This window comes from Hyla sarda, chromosome 12, assembly GCF_029499605.1.
Source record: "Hyla sarda isolate aHylSar1 chromosome 12, aHylSar1.hap1, whole genome shotgun sequence".
NCBI classification, from domain to species: domain Eukaryota; kingdom Metazoa; phylum Chordata; class Amphibia; order Anura; family Hylidae; genus Hyla; species Hyla sarda.
Genome location: NC_079200.1, coordinates 36153105 through 36170355, shown reverse-complemented (window position 1 = coordinate 36170355; position 17251 = coordinate 36153105). Strand labels below are relative to the sequence as shown.

The 17251-nt window shown below is 49.6% G+C and overlaps 1 protein-coding gene across 1 annotated transcript in view; it reads left to right on the top strand.

The window, feature by feature from the left end:
* GNGT2 (G protein subunit gamma transducin 2) overlaps nucleotides 1–17251 on the top strand; it is a 32668-nt gene that overhangs the window by 13311 nt on the left and 2106 nt on the right. The window contains exon 2 of the mRNA XM_056548260.1: nucleotides 11606–11827. Within this exon, the coding sequence (XP_056404235.1) occupies nucleotides 11744–11827 (84 nt within the window). The 5' untranslated portion in view covers nucleotides 11606–11743. The remainder of the gene's footprint in view (nucleotides 1–11605; nucleotides 11828–17251) is intronic.

The following is a 17251-nucleotide window of genomic DNA, read 5'->3' as shown; positions in this document are numbered from 1 at the left end:
GCTTGTCCTCGGTGTACAGAACGCTGCTTGTCCTCGGTGTACAGAACCCTGCTTGTCCTCAGTAAACAGAGCCCTGCTTGTCCTCAGTGCACAGAGCCCTGCTTGTCCTCAGTGTACAGAGTCCTGCTTGTCCTCAGTGTACAGAGCCCTGCTTGTCCTCAGTGTACAGGGCTCTGCTTGTCCTCAGTGTACAGAGCCCTGCTTGTCCTCAGTGCACAGAGCCCTGCTTGTCCTCAATGCACAGAGCCCTGCTTGTCCTCAGTGTACAGAGCCCTGCTTGTCCTCAGTGTACAGAGCTCTGCTTGTCCTTAGTGTACAGAGCCCCGCTTGTCCTCAGTGTACAGAGCCCTGCTTGTCCTCAGTGTACAGAGCCCTGCTTGTCCTCAGTGTACAGAGCCCTGCTTGTCCTCAGTGTACAGAGCTCTGCTTGTCCTCAGTGTACAGAGCCCCTCTTGTCCTCAGTGTACAGAGCCTCGCTTGGCCTCAGTGTACAGAACCCCGCTTGTCCTCAGTCTACAGAGCCCCGTTTGTCCTCAGTGTACAGAGCTCCGCTTGCCCTCAGTGCCCATAGACCTGCTTGTCCTCAGTGCCCAGAGACCTGCTTGTCCTCAGTGCCCAGAGACCTGCTTGTCCTCAGTGCCCAGAGACCTGCTTGTCCTCGGTGTACAGAACGCTGCTTGTCCTCGGTGTACAGAACCCAGCTTGTCCTCAGTATACAGAGCCCTGCTTGTCCTCAGTGTACAGAGCCCTGCATGTCGTCAGTGTACAGAGCCCTGCTTGTCGTCAGTGTACAGAGCCCTGCTTGTCGTCAGTGTACAGAGCCCTGCTTATCGTCAGTGTACAGAGCCCTGCTTGTCGACAGTGCCCAGAGACCTGCTTGTCCTCAGTGTACAGAGCCTTGCTTGTCGTCAGTGTACAGAGCCCTGCTTGTCGTCAGTGTACAGAGCCCTGCTTGTCCTCAGTGTGCAGAGCCCTGCTTGTCCTCAGTGTACAGAGCTCGGCTTGCCCTCAGTGCCCAGAGACCTGCTTGTCCTCAGTGCCCAGAGACCTGCTTGTCCTCAGTGCCCAGAGACAGGCTTGTCCTCAGTGCCCAGAGACCTGCTTGTCCTCGGTGTACAGAACGCTGCTTGTCCTCGGTGTACAGAACCCTGCTTGTCCTGAGTATACAGAGCCCTGCTTGTCCTCAGTGCACAGAGCCCTGCTTGTCCTCAGTGTACAGAGTCCTGCTTGTCCTCAGTGTACAGAGCCCTGCTTGTCCTCAGTGTACAGGGCCCTGCTTGTCCTCAGTGTACAGAGCCCTGCTTGTCCTCAGTGCACAGAGCCCTGCTTGTCCTCAATGCACAAAGCCCTGCTTGTCCTCAGTGTACTGAGCCCTGCTTGTCCTCAGTGTACAGAGCCCCGCTTGTCCTCAGTGTACAGAGCCCCGCTTGTCCTCAGTGTACAGAGCCCTGCTTGTCCTCAGTGTACAGAGCCCTGCTTGTCCTCAGTGTACAGAGCTCTGCTTGTCCTCAGTGTACAGAGCCCCGCTTGTCCTCAGTGTACAGAGCCTCGCTTGGCCTCAGTGTACAGAACCCCGCTTGTCCTCAGTGTACAGAGCCCCGTTTGTCCTCAGTGTACAGAGCTCTGATTGCCCTCAGTGCCCAGAGACCTGCTTGTCCTCAGTGCCCAGAGACCTGCTTGTCCTCAGTGCCCAGAGACCTGCTTGTCCTCAGTACCCAGAGACCTGCTTGTCCTCGGTGTACAGAACGCTGCTTGTCCTCGGTGTACAGAACCCAGCTTGTCCTCAGTATACAGAGCCCTGCTTGTCCTCAGTGTACAGAGCCCTGCATGTCGTCAGTGTACAGAGCCCTGCTTGTCGTCAGTGTACAGAGCCCTGCTTGTCGTCAGTGTACAGAGCCCTGCTTATCGTCAGTGTACAGAGCCCTGCTTGTCGACAGTGCCCAGAGACCTGCTTGTCCTCAGTGTACAGAGCCTTGCTTGTCGTCAGTGTACAGAGCCCTGCTTGTCGTCAGTGTACAGAGCCCTGCTTGTCCTCAGTGTGCAGAGCCCTGCTTGTCCTCAGTGTACAGAGCCCTGCTTGTCCTCAGTGTACAGAGCTCGGCTTGCCCTCAGTGCCCAGAGACCTGCTTGTCCTCAGTGCCCAGAGACCTGCTTGTCCTCAGTGCCCAGAGACAGGCTTGTCCTCAGTGCCCAGAGACCTGCTTGTCCTCGGTGTACAGAACGCTGCTTGTCCTCGGTGTACAGAACCCTGCTTGTCCTGAGTATACAGAGCCCTGCTTGTCCTCAGTGCACAGAGCCCTGCTTGTCCTCAGTGTACAGAGTCCTGCTTGTCCTCAGTGTACAGAGCCCTGCTTGTCCTCAGTGTACAGGGCCCTGCTTGTCCTCAGTGTACAGAGCCCTGCTTGTCCTCAGTGCACAGAGCCCTGCTTGTCCTCAATGCACAAAGCCCTGCTTGTCCTCAGTGTACTGAGCCCTGCTTGTCCTCAGTGTACAGAGCCCCGCTTGTCCTCAGTGTACAGAGCCCCGCTTGTCCTCAGTGTACAGAGCCCTGCTTGTCCTCAGTGTACAGAGCCCTGCTTGTCCTCAGTGTACAGAGCTCTGCTTGTCCTCAGTGTACAGAGCCCCGCTTGTCCTCAGTGTACAGAGCCTCGCTTGGCCTCAGTGTACAGAACCCCGCTTGTCCTCAGTGTACAGAGCCCCGTTTGTCCTCAGTGTACAGAGCTCTGCTTGCCCTCAGTGCCCAGAGACCTGCTTGTCCTCAGTGCCCAGAGACCTGCTTGTCCTCAGTGCCCAGAGACCTGCTTGTCCTCAGTGCCCAGAGACCTGCTTGTCCTCGGTGTACAGAACGCTGCTTATCCTCGGTGTACAGAACCCTGCTTGTCCTCAGTGTACAGAGCCCTGCTTGTCCTCAGTGTACAGAGCCCTGCATGTCGTCAGTGTACAGAGCCCTGCTTGTTGTCAGTGTACAGAGCCCTGCTTGTCGTCAGTGTACAGAGCCCTGCTTATCGTCAGTGTACAGAGCCCTGCTTGTCCTCAGTGTGCAGAGCCCTGCTTGTCCTCAGTGTACAGAGCCCTGCTTGTCCTGTCTGTACAGAGCCCTGCTTGTCCTCAATGTACAGCGCCCTGCTTGTCCTCAGTGTACAGAGCCCTGCTTGTCCTCGGTGTACAGAGCCCTGCTTGTCCTCAGTGTACAGGGCCCTGCTTGTCCTCAGTGTACAGAGCCCTGCTTGTCCTCAGTGTACAGAGCCCTGCTTGTCCTCAGTGTACAGAGCCCCGCTTGGCCTCAGTGTACAGAACCCCGCTTGGCCTCAGTGTACAGAACCCCGCTTGTCCTCAGTGTACAGAGCCCCGCTTCCCCTCAGTGTACAGAGCTCCGCTTGCCCTCAGTGCCCAGAGACCTGCTTGTCCTCAGTGCCCAGAGACCTGCTTGTCCTCAGTGCCCAGAGACAGGCTTGTCCTCAGTGCCCAGAGACCTGCTTGTCCTCGGTGTACAGAACGCTGCTTGTCCTCGGTGTACAGAACCCTGCTTGTCCTCAGTGTACAGAACCCCGCTTGTCCTCAGTGTACAGAGCCCCGTTTGTCCTCAGTGTACAGAGCTCCGCTTGCCCTCAGTGCCCAGAGACCTGCTTGTCCTCAGTGCCCAGAGACCTTTTTGTCCTCAGTGCCCAGAGACCTGCTTGTCCTCAGTGCCCAGAGACCTGCTTGTCCTCGGTGTACAGAACGCTGCTTGTCCTCGGTGTACAGAACCCTGCTTGTCCTCAGTATACAGAGCCCTGCTTGTCCTCAGTGTACAGAGCCCTGCATGTCGTCAGTGTACAGAGCCCTGCTTGTCGTCAGTGTACAGAGCCCTGCTTGTCGTCAGTGTACAGAGCCCTGCTTATCGTCAGTGTACAGAGCCCTGCTTGTCGACAGTGTACAGAGCCCTGCTTATCCTCAGTGTACAGAGCCTTGCTTGTCCTCAGTGTACAGAGCCCTGCTTGTCGTCAGTGTACAGAGCCCCGTTTGTCCTCAGTGTACAGAGCTCCGCTTGCCCTCAGTGCCCACAGACCAGCTTGTCCTCAGTGCCCAGAGACCTGCTTGTCCTCAGTGCCCAGAGACCTGCTTGTCCTCAGTGCCCAGAGACCTGCTTGTCCTCAGTGTACAGAACGCTGCTTGTCCTCGGTGTAGAGAGCCCCGCTTGTCCTCAGTGTACAGAGCCCCGCTTGTCCTCAGTGTACAGAGCCCTGCTTGTCCTCAGTGTACAGAGCCCTGCTTGTCCTCAGTGTACAGAGCCCTGCTTGTCCTCAGTGTACAGAGCCCCATTTGTCCTCAGTGTACAGAGCCTCGCTTGGCCTCAGTGTACAGAACCCCGCTTGTCCTCAGTGTACAGAGCCCCGTTTGTCCTCAGTGTACAGAGCTCCGCTTGCCCTCAGTGCCCAGAGACCTGCTTGTCCTCAGTGCCCAGAGACCTGCTTGTCCTCAGTGCCCAGGGACCTGCTTGTCCTCAGTGCCCAGAGACCTGCTTGTCCTCGGTGTACAGAACGCTGCTTGTCCTCGGTGTACAGAACCCTGCTTGTCCTCAGTATACAGAGCCCTGCTTGTCCTCAGTGTACAGAGCCCTGCATGTCGTCATTGTACAGAGCCCTGCTTGTCGTCAGTGTACAGAGCCCTGCTTGTCGTCAGTGTACAGAGCCCTGCTTATCGTCAGTGTACAGAGCCCTGCTTGTCGACAGTGTACAGAGCCCTGCTTGTCCTCAGTGTACAGAGCCTTGCTTGTCCTCAGTGTACAGAGCCCTGCTTGTCGTCAGTGTACAGAGCCCCGTTTGTCCTCAGTGTACAGAGCTCCACTTGCCCTCAGTGCCCACAGACCTGCTTGTCCTCAGTGCCCAGAGACCTGCTTGTCCTCAGTGCCCAGAGACCTGCTTGTCCTCAGTGCCCAGAGACCTGCTTGTCCTCAGTGTACAGAACGCTGCTTGTCCTCGGTGTACAGAGCCCCGCTTGTCCTCAGTGTACAGAGCCCCGCTTGTCCTCAGTGTACAGAGCCCTGCTTGTCCTCAGTGTACAGAGCCCTGCTTGTCCTCAGTGTACAGAGCTCTGCTTGTCCTCAGTGTACAGAGCCCCACTTGTCCTCAGTGTACAGAGCCTCGCTTGGCCTCAGTGTACAGAACCCCGCTTGTCCTCAGTGTACAGAGCCCCGTTCGTCCTCAGTGTACAGAGCTCCGCTTGCCCTCAGTGCCCAGAGACCTGCTTGTCCTCAGTGCCCAGAGACCTGCTTGTCCTCAGTGCCCAGAGACCTGCTTGTCCTCAGTGCCCAGAGACCTGCTTGTCCTCAGTGTACAGAACGCTGCTTGTCCTCGGTGTACAGAACCCTGCTTGTCCTCAGTATACAGAGCCCTGCTTGTCCTCAGTGTACAGAGCCTTGCATGTCGTCAGTGTACAGAGCCCTGCTTGTCGTCAGTGTACAGAGCCCTGCTTGTCGTCAGTGTACAGAGCCCTGCTTGTCTTCAGTGTACAGAGCTCTGCTTGTCCTCAGTGTACAGAGCCCCACTTGTCCTCAGTGTACAGAGCCTCGCTTGGCCTCAGTGTACAGAACCCCGCTTGTCCTCAGTGTACAGAGCCCCGTTTGTCCTCAGTGTACAGAGCTCCGCTTGCCCTCAGTGCCCAGAGACCTGCTTGTCCTCAGTGCCCAGAGACCTGCTTGTCCTCAGTGCCCAGAGACCTGCTTGTCTTCAGTGCCCAGAGACCTGCTTGTCCTCAGTGTACAGAACACTGCTTGTCCTCGGTGTACAGAACCCTGCTTGTCCTCGGTATACAGAGCCCTGCTTGTCCTCAGTGTACAGAGCCCTGCATGTTGTCAGTGTACAGAGCCCTGCTTGTCGTCAGTGTACAGAGCCCTGCTTGTCGTCAGTGTACAGAGCCCTGCTTATCGTCAGTGTACAGAGCCCTGCTTGTCGACAGTGTACAGAGCCCTGCTTGTCCTCAGTGTACAGAGCCTTGCTTGTCGTCAGTGTACAGAGCCCTGCTTGTCGTCAGTGTACAGAGCCCTGCTTGTCCTCAGTGTACAGAGCCCTGCTTGTCCTCAGTGTGCAGAGCCCTGCTTGTCCTCAGTGTACAGAGCCCTGCTTGTCCTGTCTGTACAGAGCCCTGCTTGTCCTCAATGTACAGCGCCCTGCTTGTCCTCAGTGTACAGTGCCCTGCTTGTCCTCGGTGTACAAAGCCCTGCTTGTCCTCGGTGTACAGAGCCCTGCTTGTCGTCGGTGTACAGAGCCCTGCTTTCACGTCAGTGTACAGAGCCCTGCTTGTCGTCAGTGTACAGAGCAATGCTTGTCGTCAGTGTACAGAGACCTGCTTGTCGTCAGTGTACAGAGCCCTGCTTGTCCTCAGTGTACAGAGCCCTGCTTGTCCTCCGTGTACAGAGCCTTTCTTGTCATCAGTGTACAGAGCCCTGCTTGTTGTCAGTGTACAGAGCCCTGCTTGTCCTCAGTGTACGGAGCCCTGCTTGTCATCAGTTTACAATGCCCTGCTTGTCCTTAGTGCCCAGAGACCTGCTTGTCCTCAGTGTACAGAGCCCTGTTTGTCATCAGTGTACAGAGCCCTGCTTGTCCTCAGTGTGCAGAGCCCTGCTTGTTCTCAGTGTACAGAGCCCTGTTGTCCTCAATGTACAGCGCCCTGCTTGTCCTCAGTGTACAGAGCCCTGCTTGTCTTCGGTGTACAGAGCCCTGCTTGTCCTCGGTGTACAGAGCCCTGCTTGTCCTCGGTGTACAGAGCCCTGCTTGTCATCAGTGTACAGAGCCCTGCTTGTCGTCAGTGTACAGAGCAATGCTTGTCGTCAGTGTACAAAGCCCTGCTTGTCGTCAGTGTACAGAGCCCTGCTTGTCCTCAGTGTACAGAGCTCTGCTTGTCCTCCGTGTACAGAGCCTTTCTTGTCATCAGTGTACAGATCCCTGCTTGTTGTCAGTGTACAGAGCCCTGCTTGTCCTCAGTGTACGGAGCCCTGCTTGTCATCAGTGTACAATGCCCTGCTTGTCCTTAGTATACAGAGCCCTGCTTGTCCTCAGTGTACAGAGCCCTGCTTGTCCTCAGCGTACAGAGCCCTGCTTGTCCTTTGTGTACAGAGCCCTGCTTGTCCTCGGTGCACAGAGCCCTGCTTGTCCTCGGTGTACAGAGCCCTGCTTTTCGTCAGTGTACAGAGCCCTGCTTGTCCTCAGTGTACAGAGCCTTGCTTGTCATCAGTGTACAGAGCTCTGCGTGTTGTCAGTGTACAGAGACCTGCTTGTCCTCAGTGTGCAGAGCCCTGCATGTCTTCAGTGTACAGAGCCTTGCTTGTCGTCAGTGTACAGAGCCCTGCTTGTCGTCAGTGTGCAGAGCCCTGCTTGTCCTTAGTTTGCTGAGCCCTGCTTGTCCTCAGTGTATAGAGCCCTGCTTGTCCTCAGTGTACAGAGCCCTGCTTGTTGTCAGTTTACCTAGACCTGCTTGTCATCAGGGTACAGAGCCCTGCTTGTCCTCAGTGTGCAGAGCCCTGCTTGTCCTCAGTGTACAGAGTCCTGTTTGTCCTCAGTGTACAGAGCCCTGCTTGTCCTCAGTGTACAGAGCCCTCCTTGTCCTCGGTGTGCAGCACCTTGCTTGTCCTCAGTGAGCAGAGCCCTGCTTGTTGTCCGTGTACAGAGCCCTGCTTGTCCTGTCTGTACAGAGCCCTGCTTGTCCTCAGTGTACAGAGCCCTCCTTGTCCTCGGTGTGCAGCGCCCTGCTTGTCCTCGGTGTGCAGAGCCCTGCTTGTCCTCAGTGTACAGAGCCCTGCTTGTCCTGTCTGTACAGAGCCCTGCTTGTCCTCAATGTACAGCGCCCTGCTTGTCCTCAGTGTACAGAGCCCTGCTTGTCCTCGGTGTACAGAGCCCTGCTTGTCCTCGGTGTACAGAGCCCTGCTTGTCCTCGGTGTACAGAGCCCTGCTTGTCGTCAGTGTACAGAGCCCTGCTTGTCGTCAGTGTACAGAGCCCTGCTTGTCGTCAGTGTACAGAGCCCTGCTTGTCCTCCGTGTACAGAGCCTTTCTTGTCATCAGTGTACAGAGCCCTGCTTGTTTTCAGAGTACAGAGCCCTGCTTGTCCTCAGTGCACAGAGCCCTGCTTGTCATCAGTGTACAATGCCCTGCTTGTCCTTAGTATACAGAGCCCTGCTTGTCCTCAGTGTACAGAGCCCTGCTTGTCCTCAGTGTACAGAGCCCTGCTTGTCATCAGTGTACAGAGACCTGCTTGTCATTAGAGTACAGAGCCCTGCTTTTTCTCAGTGTACAGAGCCCTGCTTGTTCTCAGTGTACAGAGCCCTCCTTGTCCTTGGTGTGCAGCGCCTTGCTTGTCCTCAGTATGCAGAGCCCTGCTTGTTGTCAGTGTACAGAGCCCTGTTTGTCCTCAGTGCACAGAGCCCCACTTGTCCTCAGTGCACAGAGCTCTGCTTGTCCTCAGTGCACAGAGCCCTGCTTGTCCTCAGTGTACAGAGCCCTGCTTGTCCTCAGTGTACAGAGCCCTGCTTGTCCTCAGTGTACAGAGCCCTGCTTGTCCTCAGTGTACAGAGCCCTGCTTGTCCTCAGTGTACAGAGCCCTGCTTGTCCTCAGTGTACAGAGCCCTGCTTGTCCTCAGTGTACAGAGCCCTGCTTGTCCTCAGTGTACAGAGCCCTGCTTGTCCTCAGTGTACAGAGCCCTGCTTGTCTTCAGTGTACAGAGCCCTGCTTGTCCTCAGTGTACAGAGCCCTGCTTGTCCTCAGTGCACATATCCCTGCTTGTCATCAGTGTACAGAGCCCTGCTTGTCCTCAGTGAACAGAGCCCTGCTTGTCCTCAGTGCACAGAGCCCTGCTTGTTCTCAGTGCACAGAGCCTTGCTTGATTTCAGTGCACAGGGCCCTGCTTGTCCTCGGTGTACAGAGCCCTGCTTGTCCTCAGTGTACAGAGCCCTGCTTGTCCTCAGTGCACAGAGCCCTGCTTGTCCTCAGTGCACAGGTCCCTGCTTGTCCTCAGTGTACAGAGCCCTGCTTGTCCTCAGTGTACAGAGCCCTGCTTGTCCTCAGTGTACAGAGCCTTGCTTGTCGTCAGTGTACAGAGCCCTGCTTGTTGTCAGTGTACAGAGCCCTGCTTGTCCTCAGTGTACAGAGCCCTCCTTGTCTTCAGTGTGCAGCGCCTTGCTTGTCCTCAGTTTGCAGAGCCCTGCTTGTCTTCAGTGCACAGAGCCCTGCTTGTCTTCAGTGTACAGAGCCCTGCTTGTCAGTGTACAGAGCCCTGCTTGTCCTTAGTGTACAGAGCCCTGCTTGTTGTCAGTGTACAGAGCCCTGCTTGTCCTCAGTGTCCAGAGCCCTGCTTGTCCTTTGTGTACAGAGCCCTGCTTGTCCTCGGTGTACAGAGCCCTGCTTGTCCTCGATGCACAGAGCCCTACTTGTCCTCGGTATACAGAGCCCTGCTTTTTGTCAGTGTACAGAGCCCTGCTTGTCCTCAGTGTACAGAGCCTTGCTTGTCATCAGTGTACATAGGCCTGCTTGTTGTCAGTGTACAGAGTCCTGCTTGTCCTCAGTGTGCAGAGCCCTGCATGTCTTCAGTGTACAGAGCCTTGCTTGTCGTCAGTGTACAGAGCCCTGCTTGTCGTCAGTGTGCAGAGCCCTGCTTGTCCTCAGTTTGCTGAGCCCTGCTTGTCCTCAGTGTACAGAGCCCTGCTTATCCTCAGTGTACAGAGCCCTACGCTTCCTGTATTTGGACTCCTCACAGAGACACACATGCAATAGCCGCAGGGATAAAAATATACACATTTTTTTAACCAATGTATATTACAAATATACATATAATGGTATTATCTACATTACATAAAAAGGGTTTGTTAACGACAGGTACACTTTAAGTAAGATCATACTATTATTCAGAGTCCCTAGAACTGTGGGTGGGACCTGACAACCTCTGTGTTGGCAGGTTACCTAAATAAATAGAGGGAAGTTTTTCATGTGTAACCTTTTTTCAAGGAACCATAATAGAGAGCAACTACAAACAGTGTCTTCCTCTTTGTGGGGGGGGGCTGCACTTCCATATTACATGAGTTTCAGTCTGTAATTGCCTTTTTCCCTGTGGTGATTCTATAAGGTAAATTAATACTTGCTGTTTGGTTTCCCCACAGATCAAAGATGATAGCTGGGGTCTCGACAGTAGGACAGCCTACCTAATTGTGGTCATTACTGAGGTCAAATAGGTTATTTGTGAATTATCCAAAAAGAACTACACCCTAGTGGCAAGATGTTGGCTTTAAAGTCATATCCAAATGATCTGTGGACCTTTAGGGCCAGAACATAGGCCCACAAGAGGCTTCTGTGGTACTCTGTTGGGCCAGTTGAAGATTGCTTTCAACCTATACAACCGGAACTAGGCTGATGAAAGAATATTGTAGATCTGTGATGCTCTAAATGTTTGCAGACCTATCTCTTTATCTCTTACTGTTTAAGTTGATAAATATTAATAACAGTACGCTTTCAGGCTCTTTATGCGTTGAACTAGCCAAATGACAACTTCAAACTTGAAGACATTTTAACTTCTTCATTATGATGTCCAGACCTGGATGCTTAAATGTATATAGAGAAAGGCCCTATAGCAAAAGAAAAAAATAATAATAATAATAATCTAAATGGAGCCCAGTCCAGGTTTTGGTCCATGACATTTCCATTGTCCATAGATAGCAGGTGTTTGTTTATTTCTAGAATGCCTCTGATATATAATATATGTACATCTTATCCAAAGGATGGGGGATAAGTGTCTGATCTCAGTGGGTCTGACTGCTGGGACCCTCTGTGCTCTCCTGCATGGGACCCCAGCCTTCTCTGGGAACAGGGCGTGTTAACCTCTGCACAAAATGGCGGCTGACCTGCCCCATCCATGTATCTCTATGGATAGGGGATAAGTTGTCCTGCATTAGATTCTCTTTTAAGGGGCTCACTGGGTAGGCTCACAACACCAAAAGGTAAGGGGAGCTAAGTTGTGCCCCAACCCTGCACAAATGCCTCTTATCTTGGTCCTTATGAGCTACCACATTGGGTTGATAAATGTTCTTCTCCGGCTGTCAATGTTATAATGATCCAGTAATAATATAAAATCTTCTCAATCTGTAATTTGCCCATAGCAACAATGGCACCAGCAGGCACCATTTCTCTTCGGCCTAGTTCTTAGCTGTTAAAGGGAAATAGAAACAATAATACTAAGTAGACCAGACAGGGCTCCAGCTTAATGAGCGGAGACTGAACCGAGATACAATTAATTGTAATGGATAAGGGATTCAAAGCCTCCTGTAATTCTCAGATGCACATATATTATATATCAGAGGCATTCTAGTATGTATGATAACTGTATGTGGACTGAACACCTCGCTTGTTGTGCTAGACATGAAGACTTTTTTCTTTATCTGACACATAGATGTATATACTGTATATGCCCATAGAGCTGTAAGCAGGTTAGATGCTAAACCCTTTATCAGATTAGGATTAAAGGAGATCTTCCATCTGTGGTCTTCCACAGTGTGGGACTGAGCGTGAGGGATGAGACATGAGGGGAGATAGTAGAACCTGGCTCAGAATCCCCAGTACATAAAGACATTATTTTCATACATTTAGATAAGCAGCAACATACCATCTTCTGAGAAGCATTTGTGATTTCTCTTCATACTTACCTTCTTCTCCTGGAGTGTATCAGAGAGCTTCAACCTATTACCATATTGCTGACTACTCCACCAATAACAAAAGAGCTGCAAGATGGCCCAAGACATGACAGAGAAAGACCTTCTAAGGATGGAGGTGGAGCAGTTACGGAAGGAAATCAAAACAGAAAGGGTGTTGGTATGCGTCAAATTTTTTAACTCTTCTCCGACTAGAGCTGTCCATTCATTTATATGTAAAAGCTGGGTGGTGTTTTAGCTGTAGGTTCACTTGTGTTATGTTGTTTTCTGTTTTTATATATATTTTTTTGTTATGTTATTTTCTATAGTTTTAAACGTTTGTGTAGTATAATATTTGTCATCTGTTTTGTAGTTGTAAGTTCTGTTGTATAGTTTGCTTGTGTAGGTGTGTTACTCTTGTCATGTCTTTTTATATAGTTGCATGTTCCTTTGGGTGTAATGTTGTTGTTTTTTAACTACTCTTGTTGCATGCTTCCTTGTGTTTTGTTCTTGTATTTTTTTTAAGTAGGTGTATGTTTTCTTGTGTAATATTTTGTATGTCTCTGTTCTCTTGTGTAGTTGTACCTTTTCTTGTGTTATGTTATCTTTTCTCGTGTTATTTTGTGTATAGTCATATGTACTTCTTGTATGTTCTCTTGTATAGTTTGATTGTGTAGGTGTATGTTCACGTGTGTCATGTCATTTTATACAGTTGTATGTTCCTTTGTGTGTTGTCTAGTGTTATTTTGTTTATAGTCATATGCAGTTCCTATATGTTCTATTGTGTTGTGTATGTTATTTTGTTGTATAATCTCATGTGTAGTTGTAGATCATCTTGTGTTATGTTCTCTTGTGTAGTTATATGTCTAGCTGACGGTCTCCTTGTGTTGTGTCATTTTGTAAATTTATATCTTTTCTGAGTACTGTATTTTCTAATGTATGTATGAAGAATACATTCTCCTTTCTGGTTGCATAATCACTTGTGTTGTATTTTTCTTTATAGATGTATGTTCTCTTTAAAATATCATTTAGTATAGTTGTATGTCTTTGTATGTTCTATGCTCCATTTTATACTTGTATATTCTCATATATATATATATATATATATATATATATATATATATATTTTGATGACTCGCTCTTGCAGATAAATGCGGTTGCAGTTTTGAGGTAAGTAGACAGCAATTTTAAATCAAAGTCCAGTGTTTTATTCACACTTGGGCATACAGCAAAACAGTCTTTAAACTCAGAACAAAGGAAAACATAACCAAGTCCACCTGTATTTCCTTGGTGTTTGTTCACACCTTAGTTCGTGCCGTGTGGCACTAAGAAGGACTTTTCCAAGCCTCCAGCTAGGCTGTTCAGCAGCTTCCACTCTAGGAGCAACCAGGGGGAAGAACTCTAAACACAGCTTTCACTTGCACTGTGAGCTGCAAATAGCAAATCCCCCTCAGCTGGCGAAGCAGCCTAAACAAAACAAAAGCCGGCCTGGATTGTGGGGAATGACCCCCCCCCCCCCTTGCACTTGGTCATTCCCAGTATGAGCGATCTCGGATTGGCCTTCCAGCCATACTACAGTCTAAGTGTCAGACTTCATCTCAGTATAGATATTGAATAATACCGGCTCTTACTTCACCAAAGCCAGGAGCCTTGGTGACACATAGCGTCCATCGACCACCATACCCTTCACACTATATATATATATATATATATATATATATATATATATATATATATATATATATATATAATTATATATATATACACATATATATATAATGTTGAAGTTATATGATTTTTTTGGGTAGCTCTAGGTTTTGATGCATGTATATAATAGGATCTATTATTTTAAAGTGGATGCCAAGCCTATAACCAGCTACCTTTAAAATGCCTCCTCTAGTTAAGAACTTTTATTATTATGATACCTAAATAGACAGGGTGTATTATATGTTCAACAAAAATAAAAAATCGTTAAAAAATTTCCTTTAAAGGTGTGCTAAAGTTAAATGGAACCTATTATTACTTTCATGCTGCCTGAACCATGAGTCACTAGGGTGGTTCCTGGGCAAGATCTATCAATCAAGGCTGGAGGAGGATGGTAAGGGAACCTGTTACCTCAAAGATTCGTGGTTCAGGCAGTATGAAAGTCATGTCTTGTTCCCTTTGATGTAAAGAACATGTAAGAAAAGCTCATAACAAAGAGCAATTAATAATACATTCTTCCCACTATTACCTATTGTCAGTGATGTTCTACAGCCATGACTTACATTGTGTTCTCCAGATAAAAATTGATTTGACTTGAGTTAACTATAGTTTTTTTTTTTTTTTTTTTAGGAAAATGATTTAGGAACTTAAAGGGGGTACTCCACTGCTCAGCGTTTGGAACAAACTGTTCCGAATGCTGGAGACGGGAGCTTGTGACATCATAGCCCTGCCCCCTCATGAAGTCACGCTCCGCCCCCTCAATGCAAGTCTATTTGAGGGGGCGTGATGGCTATCACGCCCCCTCCCATAGACTTGCATTGAGGGGGGGGGGGGCGTGATGTCATGAAGGACGGGGCTATGACATCACAACCTACCGGCGCTGACTCCAGCGTTCGGAACAGTTTGTTCCAAATGCTGGGCAGCAGAGTACCTCTTTAAGGAGCTTCCCACTTTCTATTTTTTGGTTCCTCAATTTTCCCCCTGAGTAATAAAATTAATGTTGTACTTAATTTAGTTTTATGGTATGATACTATAAATTTATATTAATCCTGAAATATCACAATTTTCACACTGCTGTTTACACGGAGGATGGGGCCAACATTTGTCTACTTATCATAGGGGTATTCCATCCATCTGGTCCCCAACAAACCTTACCAGAATGCAAGTAAAAAAACACACACAGCTATCCCATATTGATTTGAAAATATATTAAATTCGTCCAATGTTTTGGCTACATAAGAGTCTTTACAAGCATATATATAATTATAAGTCGGATAAGTCCTATCTATGTCAGTGCATCATCTTCTGACTTCCCTATGTCTCGTGCCATCCTCTTAGGCACAGCAAATTGTATCAGTTCTCCTCTGTGTTCTTTTAAATATTTCATGTTTAGTAGGTATTGTTTAAACTCTTCAGAGCTGTCCGTACATAAGGATCAGCCAGAACTGCTGATTTTGGAAGTTTTAGTAGACCATTTCATTTGTATGTTGGCTTCTCAACTCGCCCCAATCGCAGTTGTTGCAGAGAGAAGGATCAGACATGTTGGATCCCACCTGTCCTTTGCTTTTGTTTCTTAGAGGGATAAACAGCCACCAATAGTGTCTGGTAGGGCTTTCTTTCCTCTTACCATTTTTTCCACCGACAGTTATCTTATGTGAATCGCCAGCTTAAAAGGAGACTCCTGAAAAAAGAATAGACCACATGAACTCCTTAAAAAAGTAGGGTGTTCCCCTGCATCTTGCCCTCCTCTGGCTTTTGGTGCTGTATAATATTGGGTGTAGTGTGGGAAGTCAGAGAACATACTTATCTAAAGATGTTGTGGTGCAACAGGCAATTTAGTGGCTGAAATCCCCATCTGAGGTCTGGGTGCTCCGGTCTGGATGCTGGGTTCTGAGAAGGATCCAGTACACTTTAGGCTAGGTTCACACTTTAAGTTAATGCAGTACTTTACTAGAATCCATCAGCACCCTATCAAAAAAAACTGTGCTGTAGCATACTTTGGCACACTGCAACGAGCCCTATTCTTTGCAAATGGCCTGAATGTAGTCATACGGTGACTACATTTGGGCCACTTCTCACTGCTATACACTAAATTAACAGGGCTCAAAAGCTCAGCAATTTTCGTAGAAAAGGACCACTATAATCCAGGCGCTGCTTAATCCAAAGATGCAAGGATGCAGGGAGGTATTTGTAAAACCAGAAGCTTTTATTGTATTACAGCATACAAGTTAACAGAATCATGATGCGTTTCGGGGTCTATTGCCCCTTCCTCAGATGATCATCTGAGGAAGGGGCAATAGACCCCGAAACGCGTCATGATTCTGTTAACTTGTATGCTGTAATACAATAAAAGCTTCTGGTTTTACAAATACCTCCCTGCTTTCTTGCATGTTTGGATTATCAGCGCCTGGATTATAGTGGTTCTTTTCTACGAAAATTGCTTCAGTTTCTACAGGAAGATACCCGTCTTCCTGTGACCATCAGGCTTGGCAGCTGATCCCTATCTCTCGATACCCCGGATGAGGGGTGATATGCGCAATTTCTTCATTTATAAGGTGAGCGGCCATCTTCACTAAAATTCTGGGTTTATTCACCCAGTAAGTGTAGTGGATTCCTCACCTGCCAAGGGTAATACACGAGGCGCTGCCTCCCGGTTGTCTCTTTTTTTGCCTCTACTTTTATACAAAAGCTCAGCAGACCACTCTTTTCAGTTCCATTAAATTAGGGTACAGCTGCAGGAAGCGGCCCAGATGTAGCCACTAGGAGGGGCATTTACTAAGGGCTTTAGTCATTTTTTTCTGACTATTTTTGGCGCTAAATTGTCGCAATTGCGCCTACCCTATTTTTCGTGCGACTTTCTCTAGCAAGAGCTAGACAGTAAAAAAAAGTTTCCCGCTTGATTTACGCTAGTTTGCATTTTTGACTTGCAGTGGTCAGGTATTTATTAACTGCGACAGTCGCAGCTGCGCAATAAACAGTCGCAACGGCCGTAAAAATTGACTAAATTTACTCCAGCTCCAACATGGAGCAAGAAAAGCTACTGCCGCCTGGGCTCCGACATACTTTCTCCCCGCTACCCTCACTGCGCTACAGGGACACTGCAGTGATTTACATCCCCCCCCCCCCTCACCTGCCAGCACCACACAACTCCCATCTGTCTGCTAACTGTTGCAAAACTACAAGTCGCAGCATGCCCTTACAGTGAGGACACGCTGGGAGTTGTAGTTTTGTAGCAGCGGGAGCTGAGCGGCGCGGGCGGGAGACAAGGGGGGGTATATATCAGTGTCCCCATAAGTGAGGGTAGCGGGGAGGCAGTATGAGGAGCCTGGGCGGCTGCACTGTAATGTCAGACCGGGCTCCTGCCCTGACAGCCAAAGGCTTTGGCTGTCAGGGCATGCTGGGTGTTGTAGTTTTGCAACAGCTGGAGGGCCACAGTTTGCAGACCACTGGTTTGTGGTCTGTAAACTGTAGTCCTCCAGCTGTTGCAAAACTAAACAGCTGAAGGGGACCGGCGAAGACGTTCACTTACCCTTCCGAGGCTCCAGCGACGATCGGTGACGGAGATCGTCGGGCGGCAGTGTCGTGCAGCGCTGGATCCTACGGAAGCTGGTAAGTTGCCCAAGCCCTAAAACAGTGTTTCCCAACCAGGGTGCCTCCAGATGTTGCAGACTACAACTCCCAGCATGCCTGGACAGCCTTTGGCTATCCAGGCATCCTGGGAGTTGTAGTTTTGCAACATCTGGAGGCACCCTGGTTGGGAAACACTGGCCTAAAACAGTGTTTCCCAACCAGGGTGCCTCCAGATGTTGGGAAACACTGTGCCAAGCCTCCTCCCCACCTTACTGTAAGGGCATGCTGTGAGTTGTAGTCCTGCAGCTGGGGGCAGGGGACAAGCTTGTCA